Here is a 13,013-nt window from a genome sequence, read left to right as displayed (position 1 = left end):
ATGCATATTTTGCATCAGAATTCACAGTGGAAGACATCTGCAGTATACCGGACATTCAAGAGTGTCAGGGAAGTGAGGTTTGTGCAGTGAAAATTACGACTAAGAAGGAGCTCAGGAAGCTTAATGCTCTGAGGGTGGATAAATCTCCTGGACCTGATGGAATACACCCTTGGGTTCTGAAAGAAGTAGCTGGAGAGATTACAGAGGCATTAACGATGATATTTCAAGAATCGATAGATTCTGACATTGTACTGGATGACTGGAAAATTGCAAATGTTACTCTGCTATTTAAGAAAGGTGGGAGGCGGCAGAAAGGAAACTATAGACCTGTTAGCCTGAACTCAGTGTTTGGGAAGTTGTCTGAATCGATTGTTAGGGATGAGATTACAGAGTACCTGGAGGCACATGACAAGATAGGCCAAAGCCAGCATAGTTTCCTAAAAGGAAGATCCTGCCTGACTAATCTACTGCAATTCTTTGAGGAAATCACAAGCAGGTTAGACAAAGGAGATGCAATAGGTGTGGTGTACTTGGATTTTCAGAAGGCCTTTGACAAGGTGCCACACATGAGGCTGCTTAGCAAGATAAGAGCCCATGGAATTACAGGGAAGTTACTAGCATGGGTGGAGCATTGGCTGGTCGGCAGAAAACAGAGAGTGGGAATAAAGGGATTGTATTCTGGCTGGCTGCCGGTTACCAGTGGAGTTCCACAGGGGTCGGTGTTGGGACCGTTGTTTTTTATGATGTACGTCAATGACTTGGACTATGGTATTAATGGATTTGTGGCAAATTTGCTGACAATACAAAGATAGGTGGAGGAGCGGGTAGTGTTGAGGAAACAGAGAGCCTACAGAGAGACTTAGATAGTTTAGGGGAATGGGCAAAGAAGTGACAAATGAAATATAGTGTTGGAAAGTGTATGGTCATGCACTTTGGCGGAAGAAATACACGAGCAGGCTATTATTTAGATGGGGAGAGAATTCAAAATACAGAGATGCAAAGGGACTTGGGAGTCCTTGTGCAGGATACTCTAAAGGTTAACCTTCAGATTGAGTTGGTTGTGAAGAAGGTGAATGCAATGTTGGCATTCATTTCTAGAGGTATAGAATATAAGAGTAGAGGTGTAATGTTGAGGCTCTATAAGGCACTCGTGAGACAACATGGAGTATTGCGTGCATGTTAAAAGGCCTGAACAGATTAGATATGGCGAAGTTATTTCCCATGGTAGGGGACTCTAGGACAAGAGGGCACGACTTCAGGTTTGAAGGACGTCCATTTAGAACAAAGACGCAGAGAAATTACTTTAGTCAGAGGGTGGTAAATCTGTGGAATTTGTTGCCATGAGTGGCTGTGGAGGTCAGGTCATCGGGTGTACTTAAGGCAGAGATAGATAAGTTATTGATTAGCCAGGGCATCAAAGGGTATGGGGTGAAGGCAGGGGAGTGGGGATGAGTGGAAGAATCGGATCAACCCATGATTGAGTGGTGGTGCAGACCCGACGGGCCGAATGGCCTACTTCTGCTCCTATAGCTTATGATCTTTATATACACACACACACACATAGACATTATATATATATATATATATATATATACACAATTGTTTGCATTTAAAGAAAGTTGCCATAGCTAGAATACAATATTTAAGCATTAAATTTGAATACTTGATTTCATTGAATGAAATTATGTCCATATCCATTTATAAAACATTATTTAACATATTGCACAAAATGCATTATGTCCGTTGAACCAAATCTTGCTGGAAAATTAAGAGCGTGTGATTAATAGACTGTTGATATGAAATTAGCCAGCAAATTCATTGAATTAGGAAACACACCTTGAAGAGTGAATTGTCAGAAATTGCTATTACACCTCACCAGCATATATTTTGCACAAAAAATTGTTTCGGTATTCCAGTATGTTTATGGATTTGCAGGATTTCTACTTTGTTTGGCCATGCAACTCACTAAAGGTAGTTAATTTTGGCAACAATGCAGGTACCTTTTTTACAATTGTTAATGCAATGGTCATCAATCTCTCAGGCCTAGACTGAAACTAATGTAAATCGAGTAAAGTAATTTTTTAATGAAAAAATTATATTGAAAGATGTTATTATTCTTTTTGCATGCTATTGTCTCTCATTACTCCTGTTTTTCCTTTTGCGTCTGAATCAAGTCTTCTGCATCCTTACGAAATCTATCTTTAACAAATAATACATTGTTTGTGGTCTGTGGGACATGCTGAGTTTGTAAAGGGTACCTTACAGATGAGAATTTCTCCTAATTAGTCCTAACTGGACTGTCAATCATTATCTTTTTCAGCGATTCTTCTGCATCTTTCCTCAGAATTCTAAGTGTCCCTTTGACTTCTACACGTACAAATTACAACAAAATAATATTTTGAGTGAGAAGGGCAGGGGAAGCATTTAACAGTGTTCAGGTGTTTCCATACCAGCAAGTTCCAGACTGATATTTACCATTCAAGATGTGGAAGAAACCATAAGCAATTTCATTAACTTTATCAAATATATACACATACAAAAATTTACATAACCATGATTTTGAAGTTTAAAATCCAAATAAGTTTAGCTGTTTTAACTATTTTTATTCATTGCTGAAAAACAAACTCTTCACAATGCTTGTTATTTCATTGCTTTCTCTCATATGTGTAAATGTATAAATGTTTTTGCAATGAGTCATCTTCCATTATTTCCTGTAGCTCATTTACAACTATATATATATATATATATATATATATATTTATTTATTTATTTATTCATAAGGAATAATTTTGTGTGTACATTAAGAACTACGTAGTACAAAGAGATCTGCTTAAAAAAATCATACATAGAAAAATCTTCCAAATGATACTGCTGATGCCAAATAGAAAAACAGCTTGTAGGAATATTTTAAGAGCTGAGTGATCTAATAATCATCTGTCTTAACTATATACAAATAAAGGAAGTACCCTACTAATCTTCTGTTGAAACATGTTTACAACATAAAATTTTATCACAAGTAATAAGCATTTACATTATGACTTTAAAACTGACCACTGCAAGTAAAAAAAGACAAAAAGTCACTGCATCACATTGTTTATATCTACTTCATTCAATCCAAATTTGGTAATCTATTTACCTTTCCTGGCAGGTTGTGGTGTGGTACAATAGAAAAGATGGGATGGAATGGTAGTGTCACAGGAAGAAGGCAAAATAAAAGTGAACCATTTGCAGTGGGAGCAATGGGGTCTGTTTTGTTTCAGTAAATACTGATCATTCGAAAAACAGTGAGCAGTGATAGAAATAAAGAAATTGAAATAAAATCATTTCCAAAAATATATTAACTTGCAGTGGTTATTTATAAAAGCCACATGTGCACATCAATATCTTGAAAATATAAATAGACAACATACAAAAACAGGAAAATACTGAAAATTTAGTTTTGTGAAACTTTAGCTCATTTATAAAAATGGAGAACATTAAATATTATTTTTAAAGAGAATCTATGCCATAATTAACTAGAGATATAGCATATTTTACTGATTGTGTTTATATTCTGAGACATTATTAAAATGATTATGTAGAGTACATTACACTTTTGTGATTTTGTTTTCCTTGAGACTATAACTTGGTTGGACGTCTTACAGAGAGAGGCTGCCAACCAAGTAAGTTAATATTTTAAAATTTCACACGGTATCTATTTGTGCTTTATTCTATGGATTATTAAGGAAGCAGATCAGTTTTGGTACTGATTTCACATCTTTTCAGAGATTACTGGTGAACGTCTTTCCTCAAATAATCAGTAATTTGGGTATTTGACTCTGTTGTAGAAATAGCAATAAAAGCAAAACAGTTTATAGTTTGGTGAGGAAGATGGATGTAACATTAGTCTTCATGAGTTTATAGAGCTAGGATCCACTTTTAGAGATATCTTGGAGAGTTAATGTAATGCTGACTGCATATAGTACATGGTGTAGGCAAAAAAACACCAAAAACCCATTGGGCATTTGAGTTCAGCTACTGTGCTATGAATAAAATGATAGAAAATATTGAGCTTTTCTGTATTGTAGGTTAAAGGTCATTAGGAACTGAGTAGAAATTCTTAATTCCGTTCATTTTGCATCCCTGATACCAAAGTACTTTCAGTGCAACCAAACTGCTTAACTAGAAGATGCTGAATTGAAATAGCAGTGTGCAAAATCCATTTATTTAAACATTTAAATTTGTATTTTTGTGATGATACATAACATTATCACAATAAAATATCTTGAAATAGTAATTGCAACCTTAATTAAGACAGCAGCTTTATTTGTAATTTTCATATCTGGTTTGAAATATTAATTAATAAATTGGATGCAAGGCTTATATTACTTGATTATAATAAGTTAGTGATGATGTGGGACAAAAGGCTATTTGTTTGACATAATTACATTACTCTTAATTTAATCACTAGAAGAATTTTGTTTCTAAATGGTTTCTGAAATGACTACAAATTTCTTATAATATTTAGATATACCATTAATAGTCTTGGAGAGCTCTATTGGAGAAGATCATTAGGGATAAGATGTTCATAAGTAGGATATGGTTTTCCAAATATTGTTCTTAGGGACAATATTTGGAAAACTATAGGCTAATTAAGGACAGTCAGCATGACTTTATAAAGAGGAAGTTACATCTTACTAACTTAAATGAGTTTTTGATGAGTTGACAAAGGTAATCGATGAAGGTAGAGCAATAGGTGATGTCTACATGAACAAGGCATTCAACAAGATCCCTCATGATAGGCTCATCTAGAAAATTAAGGCACAAGGCTTCCACAGTTGCTTGGCCATTTGGATTTAGAATTGGCTTGTCCATAGAAGACAGTTTGTGGTGGTTTTATTCTGGCTGGAGATCTGTGACTAGTGATGTTCCTCAGGAATCCAACTGGAACTTCTGCCATTTGTGATATATAAATGACCTGGATAAAATTATAGATGGGTGGGTTATTAAGTTTGCAGATGTCACAAAGACTGGTAGTATTATGGATAGAATAGAAGGTTGCCAAAGGATACAGCAGGATATCGATAAGTTGCAGATGTGGGGAGAGTAGGGCAGGTAGGGTTTAATCTGATAGAGTTTAAATGTAAGGTGTTGCACTTTGGAAGATCAAATGTAAAGGAAAATTACACAGTTAATGGCAAGTCCCTCAACAGTGCTGATGTACCAAGGGATCTTGGGGTGCAAGTTCATAGCTCCTTGAAAATGGCCAGACAAGTTGATTTAAGATGTAAAGAAGGCAATGGCATGTTTGAATTTATTAATCAAGGCATTCTGAGTTCAAAAGTGAGGAAATCATGTTGCAGCTTTTGAAAACTCTGGTCAGACCACATCTGGAGTTATTTCCTAAGACTACAACTGAATCAAAATCATGGATTCACTCATTCTTTGAGGAAGACTCCCCTGTTATTTCCAGAAACAAGTAAAATGTGTAAGAAATATTATAGAACATATTGCAGAACAAGAAAAAGTAAATATTAATACTATTTAAAATGACTGAGATTGTGTAGCAAATGGTTAATAATGGAATAAAATTCTAAAATAATCAGTTTTTTTATATCCTCTAATCACAGCTAAGAAATATTTAGGCTGCCATCAAAGCTTATGCATTTTGGAAATGCAGCGGATCACTGGAACAAGCAATTATATAATAACCCTTGCATGCCTAATAAGATATAGCTGCAATTTAGGCAAATGTAAAGCACGCTTGGGAACTATACTGGAACTTGGAACACCTCTTCATAATGCTAAGAATGTAACAGGAAAAACAAAAAGCATTTTCCAAAGTAGTGAATTATCAGTTAGCCTGCTTTGCTGAGAGAAATATCCAAGTAAGCTGTTCTTTATTTAAGGACTCACAGAGGATTTTTTTGTATATCCAAAAGATTTCTTTTGTGGTGACTAGTGGAATGCATATAATCTAAAAACAATTATCTGATCAAATAGATTGTCAACGAGTTTTAGCTTGTTTAATTTGCTACTGCTCTATCTCTCAAAGGCACATAAAGCCCTAAAAGAAAATAAACTGCAAGCACAATTTCTGCATCTCAGATAGATTGCACTTGTCATAGTTAATTCTACTACTTCATAACAGATAAGAGTTCTTAAGATGATCATCTGAAGACCCTGTGCTTCCCATTTCAAACATCCACAACCCCAAAAGTGGGTAAGATAGTGTTGGATGGGTCAACACAGATTTGCCAAAACATAATAATTCAAATAGAATTCTTCAAATCATAACCACGCCAAAACTATTGGAGGTTTTCTAATATTCCAATTTTGAAATTAGGGAAATACATATTTGGAGACTTTAAAGTTAGAGATTCTGGAGAATAAATTCAACTCATCTATGGCTGATGTTACTCATTGGGAAAAATAAACTCTAAAACAGAAGCTTCAGATTGAGAACACTACCAGGAACAGGGTATAAATTCCTTTAAGGTTTTGCGTAGCTCCTGGCTTCTGAATGCATATATAACAGGGTCAAAGACCGAATTGCAAATTATGAGAATCAGAAACATGTTGAAGTGAGAATTGAAGCACAGACAATAGGGATTATTAGGACAGCTGATAATGAGCAGAAGATGGAGAAAGAAGGGACTCCAGCAAATAAGAAAGAGCCCCAGCAAAATTGTCAGAGTAACGGCTGCTTTCATGTTGGCAGCCTGGTGAATTGGTCTCCTCTTACGTTGGGCCATAATCTTCTTGGTATGCATTTGAGCAAGCATAAACATGTGGAAGTACAGGCCACCCATGATCACCAGCATCATAAAGAAGAAGGAAATGAGACAGATAATAACGGCACTACTCTCCGAATAGACAATGAACATGATGCTTGAAGTACTGCTGACTATCCAGATTCCAACAATAATGATCACAGCCTTCCGAGTTGTCATGATGATGTGATATCGTAAGGCATAAAATATGGTGATGTACCTATCAGCTGCAATGGCAACCAAGAAAGACAGAGATGATACCACTGAGGTACAGATCATTAGATCTATTATATTGTCTATTTGCTTAAGGACATGGTTCTGTACAATCAAAACTTCTTTCTCCATTAGAATAAGAACAATTGTTTCTATAGTATTGCTCATACTGACCAACGTATCTGCCACAGCCAGACAGCAAATGAAATAATACATAGGAGAATGCAAATTCTGGTTTTTAATAATTGCTATGATAACCAGAATATTTTCCACAAAACTCAGAATCCCAAGTGTTAAGAAGACTTCTTCTGGAATATTGATGTGTTTGCACTGCATTGAGGACACATTGTAAGAATTGTTGACGTTCTTCGGCAACCAGTGAAGTGAAATGTTCTTTTGCTCAGTTCCTTGGGGAGCCAATGTTGCGATATTCATCATTCAGTAATGTTGAACAATAAAACAAAAGTTAACGTTAGCACTTTGAACGTAGCTGGTCTGGGAGCTTTCAGTAATCAGTCTTTTGCCCACTGAAAGGGAAGACTACCAACTGGAAAGCTTTCATACACTTGAAATTAATTCTCAGAGTTAAAATAGTTAATGTATCATGAATAAACTTAGATATACCAAAGGTATCAAAGAAATTACCCGAGCTTGAAGACAGGTTCTTCTTTGGTGTTCATCAGCCTTTTGCAAAAAGTGCCTTGTACTTCCTCTGCTGCATCTAGTCTAGTTCCCGTTGCAATGTTGCTTTCATTTGCATTTGCTGTCATCGCTCTCTCAACTGATACATTTAAAAGCATAACATTATACTTCAAAGTTCTTCTCCTTTATGATGAATTTCTTTTGGTTTCAGGTTTGCTTTCTTGGTCTTCTTTAAAACTAACTTCAAAGGAAGTGCTGCTGGGTGAAGCATAAGCTGAATGTGCCGTGAGGAAGGCCAGTTTACTAAATATTCTCATTAAAAAAATGAAGCATTTATAATATAGCTTGTCCCTCTAAACATAAGCAAGCAGTAGCCAATCAAACGGTCAACTCATTTCATGCTATTAATTGATTGGTGGGTGGATAGGAATGGATAAATGGTAAATTCAACAAAGATTATTTGTTTCCTTGGTGTTTATCTGACTGTAAGCATTACCGTGAAATTCGGTTTGGACAATGACAGTAAATTGTTTATTTTCAAACTGCACAGAGACTCTCCTCATCAGATTGTTTCCTTAAGGCATATGGCATGCACGTCAGAGTAGCAATATGCTCTTGGTGCCCCGGAGCTCTGGATTAGTTGTACATATAACACTGCTTATGCAAGCGAAAATACTAAATCTTTTCACAAAACACCTCCCCACTCCATGCCCTGTGTAATTTGTTCAACTCCTTTGGTATTAGTGAGTTATTTTAATTCTTAAAATAGTTGACTTGGAAAGCAAAGTCATTTACATTTTCATACTTTTGATACACAGTGCTTACTTTGTTGGGTGGAAGAAAGAGTCTTGAACATCATCTGTAAATCAGTGGAATGTGTTGAGGATTTAGTTAGTCTGGATTCCATCTCATTCCTTCAGTTATGTAAGTTCTCATCTTTTACCAGGCAGTGTTTTGTAATGCAGGCCCTAAAAATGTGAAAACAATTCGTTCAATTGACATGTGTGTTCCTCTTGTAACTGGCAAAAGTGAGAAAGATAAAATTACAAAGGGAATTAATCTTCATTCTTCCCCTATTGTTCCAGAAAATGGCTTCAGTTTTGAGCTTGTGAAACTATAAAATATTGTTTCATTAATATTAAAGTAGTAGTCAATTGTTGCTGAGCAGTCCTACAAAATCAGAGAATCTTTCTTCCTTTCGATATTAAGGAGGCCCAAACTACACTGAGTACTCTACACTTGGTCTCAACAAGGCTTGGAACGATTGGAATAAGTTCTCAAAAACTGTTTCAGTGAAGACTGATATTCTATTTGGCTTCTAAAAGAGTTGTTGTACCTGCCTGTCTGCTTTCAGTGACTGGTGTACAAGGACTCCCAGTTCCCATTGTATATAACCAATCCCACACCATTAAAATGTCCATATTTTCATACTTCATAGCAAAATATTGCTTCACATTAATCCATGTTGTTCTGCAACTGCCATGCATTTGCCTTTTCACTCAAATAGTTTAGATTCTTTTCAAGCCTCTTTGTAACCTCACAATGCACAATTCCATCTGATTTCATGTCACTGGCTGACTTAATAAAGTTCCCTCATCCAGATCTTTGATATATATTATGAATAGCAGGGTACCAAACAATGAAGCATACTGGTCACTGTTAACTGCCATGAAGTTCCCATTTATTCCTAGTCCTTGATACTTGTTTTTCAGTCAACTTTTAGTCCACGTTGGTATATTATCCCAACCCAGTACCATAACTTTCATGAATCTTCTCTTCTTCCTTTCAAAAGGTGGGGATATGTTTATCAACATCAACAAATAACTGCCGTAATCTATAGATTTCTGGAAGGTATCAATGAATACCTCCACTATTTCACTCTTCTAGTACTCCAGAAATCCACTTGGTTTCTTAGAATATCTAGGAAGTTATTTTCATCTTGTGAAGACAGAACCGAAGTTTCTAGCTGTGAGCAACCAACAGTACATAGCTAACAAGAGAAAATCTGCAGATGCTGGAAATCCAAGCAACACACAAAATGCTGGAGGAACTCAGCAGGACAGGCAGCACCTGTGGAAGAAAGTACAGTCGACGTTTCGAGCTGAAATCCTTCGGCGGGACTGGAGAAAAAAAGCTGAGGAGTAGATTTAAAAGGTGGGGGAAAGGGAGAGAAACACCAGGTGAGAAGTGAAACCTGGAGGGGAGGGATGAAGTAAAGAGCTGGGAAGTTGATTGTGAAAGAGACAGAAGGCCATGGAAAGAAGAAAAAAGGGGGGAGGAGTCCAAACAACACACACAAAAAGCTGGAGGAACTCAGCAAGTCAGGCAGCATCTATGGGAAAAAGTACAGTCAATGTTCCAGGTTGAAATCCTTTGGCAGGTCTGGAGGGGAAAAAAAACTGAGGAATAGTTTTAAAAGGTGGGGGAGGGGAGAGAGAGAAACGCCAGGTGATAGGTAAATATGGATTTCTCAAACTTCCGGTAATGTCCCCCACTCTCTCCCCCTCCCTCCACCATTTCTCATTGCTTTTTCCCTCCCTCACCTTATTTCTTTGCCCACTCATCGATTCCCTCTGGTGCTCCTCCCCGCCTTTTTTCTTTGTTCCATGGCCTTCTGTCTTTTTCACCAATCAATTCCCAGCTCTTTCCTTCATCCCTACCCCTTCAGGTTTCACATAGCACCTTGTATTTATCTCTCCCCTCCGCCCAACTGTTAAATTTATTCCTCAGCTTTCTTTCTCCAATCCTGTTGAAGGGTCTCGGCCTGAAACGTCGACTGTACTTTTTTTCATAGATATTGCCTGGCCTGCTGAGTTCCTCCAGCATTTTGTGTATTACAGTATATTGCTATTCATTAATTTTTTTACTTTTACATTCTTAAGGGTGCACATCTCATTAATATAATTGAGAAAACCATCAAAAGATCCCAAACTTAATTTTGTTCTCCTCATCACACAGTTACTGGTGGTGATGGCTGCCCTGTCCACAGGACCGGTAGATTTGAGAAGTCATGGTGGCTGCCAAGCAATTCATACTCAGTAGCTCATTGTAATTGTCTTTCTTACTTCCCCTTCATCTCACAATCTGATTTGTATTATGCAGATAGTATAGGCATACATCCCCTGCTTTACTGGTATCGCAACATTACAGTATTTTCCAGCCTGTACAACCCACTTTGTTCCTGTAATGCCTTCCATGTATCTCCCATCCCACCTAAACTTTTGTGGAAATTGTTTTCCTGGATTGGTCACCAGTAATTAGTGGTGTGCCACATGGTTTGAGGCTGGGTCCTCTGTTGTTTGTCGTCTATATTTATGATTTAGATGAGAAAGTAGTAGATGTGTTAGTAAGTTGGAGATGAACCCAAAATTAGTGGTATACCATACAGTGAGGAAGGTCATTTAAGAGTGGAACAGGACCTAGACAACAGATTGAGAAAGTGGGCCAAGAAATGGCAGATGGAATTTAAGTCAGATAAGTGTAAGGTATTGTATTTTGGTAAGTTAAACCAGAGTATGGCTTGCATTTTAATGGCAGGGTCCTGTAGTCAGAGAGAACTAGGAGTACAAGTACATAGTTCCCTGAGAGTAGTGGCACTGGTAGGCAGGATGCTGAAGCATTTAACATGCTTGCCTTCATTGGTCAAGGCATTGAGTACAAGGGTTGGGATGTCATGGTGAAACACACTTGCAGTTTTGTGTGTGTTTCTGATCACGTAGCTATAGGAAGGACAGAGGCAATTTGCTCGGTATGAAAAGGCAGTATAACTCTGACTCTGGTGTATCCTCCTGTTCCAGGACTTTGCTCTAAAGACACTAATAGGTGAGCTAAAGGGAACTGAAAATTATGATACATATTAGCAGCTGCATTTCAAAAAATCCTGAGCAAAGTAAGCCAAGGCCAACATGAACTGGACAGATGGTATTGGGGGACAAGGAAATGGCAGACGAACTGAAAAAGAATTTGGCATTTATCTTCACTGTGGAAGACACTAGTAGTACGCTGGAAGTTCAAGAGTGTCAGGGGTCAGATGTGTGTGAAGTTGGCATTACTAGGGAGAAGGTTCTTGGGAAACTGAAAGGTCTGAAGGTAGATATGTCACCTGGACCAGTTGGACTACACCCCAGGGTTCTGAAAGAGGTGGCTAAGGAGATTGTGGAGGCACTAGTAATGATCTTTCAAGAACCACTAGATTCTGGAGTGGTTCCAGAAGATTCAAAAATTGCAAATGTCTCTCCACTCTTTAAGAAGGGAGAAAGGCAGAAGTAAAGGAATTATAGACTAGTTAGTCTGACCTCAGTAGTTGAGAAGATGTTGGAGTCAGTTGTTGAGGATGTGGTCTCACGATACTTGGAGGCACATGATAAAATAAGCCGTAGTCAGCATGGTTTCCTCAAGGGAAATTCTTGCTTGACAAAACTGTTGGAATTCTTTGAAGAAATAACAAGCAGGATAGACAAAGGAGAATTGGTCGATTTGTGTACTTGGGTTTTCAGCTAGCCTTTGATAAGGTGCCACACATGAGGCTGCTTAACAATTTAAGAGCCCATGGTTTTACGAGAAAGAAAGTAGCATGGGTAAAGCAGCAGCCTTTTCTGGTTGGCTGTCCATGACTAGTGGCGTTCCAAAGGGGTCTGTGTTGGGACTGCTTCTTTTTATGTTATATGTCAAAGACTTAGATGACAGAAAGTTTGTGGATGATAGGAAGAGAGGTGGAGAAGCAGGTAGTTTTGAGGAAGCAGAGAGGCTACAGAAGGACTTGGACAGATAAGGAGAATGGGCAAAGAAATGGTAGATGGAATATAGTGTTGGGAAGTGTTTAGTCATGCACTTTGGTAGAAGAGATAAAAGGATAGACTGGTTGCTAAATGGAGTGAAAATCCAAAAATCTGAGGTATAAAGGGACTTGGGAGTCCTTGTGTAGATTCCCTAAAGGTTAATTTTCAGATTGTGTCAGAGGTGAGGAAGGAAAATGTGATGTTAGCATTCATTTCAAGAAGACTAGTATATAAAAGCAATGATGTAATGTTGAGGCACTAGTGAGGCCTCATTTGGAGTATTGTGAGCAGTTTTGGGCCCTTTATCTAAGAAAGGATGTGCTGACACTGGAGAGGGTTCAAAGGAGTTCATGAAAATTATTCCAGGATTGAACAGTTTGTCATATCGAGAACGTTTGACATCTCTGGGCCTGTATTCACTAAAATTCAGAAGAATGAGGGGTGACCTAATTGAAACTATTGAATGTTGAAAGGTCTTGATAGAGTAGATGTGGAGAGGATGTTTCCTAGGGTGGAAGAGTCTCGGATCAGAAGACACTGAATCAGAATAGACAGGTCATCCTTTTAGAATGGAGATGATAAAGAATTTCTTTAGCCAGAGAGTGGAGAATCTGTGGAATTCGTTGCC

At 37.6% G+C, this 13,013-nt stretch overlaps 1 protein-coding gene across 1 annotated transcript; it reads right to left on the bottom strand.

Moving 5' to 3' along the window:
- Positions 1–6,446: 6,446 nt before the first annotated feature.
- On the bottom strand, positions 6,447–7,403 carry mc1r (melanocortin 1 receptor). Its single transcript, XM_063067476.1, has one exon. The coding sequence runs from the start codon at positions 7,401–7,403 to the stop codon at positions 6,447–6,449; it is 957 nt and encodes a 318-aa protein (XP_062923546.1).
- Positions 7,404–13,013: the final 5,610 nt, after the last annotated feature.

Source organism: Mobula hypostoma, chromosome 14 (genome assembly GCF_963921235.1).
Source record: "Mobula hypostoma chromosome 14, sMobHyp1.1, whole genome shotgun sequence".
Classification (NCBI taxonomy): domain Eukaryota; kingdom Metazoa; phylum Chordata; class Chondrichthyes; order Myliobatiformes; family Myliobatidae; genus Mobula; species Mobula hypostoma.
The sequence above is the reverse complement of the archived record's forward strand: the minus strand, read 5'-3'. Positions and strand labels throughout refer to the sequence as shown.

Excerpts from the sequence above, each read along its gene's own strand:
- mc1r (XM_063067476.1), bottom strand. The coding sequence starts at position 7,403 with ATGATGAATATCGCAACATTGGCTCCCCAAGGAACTGAGCAAAAGAAC.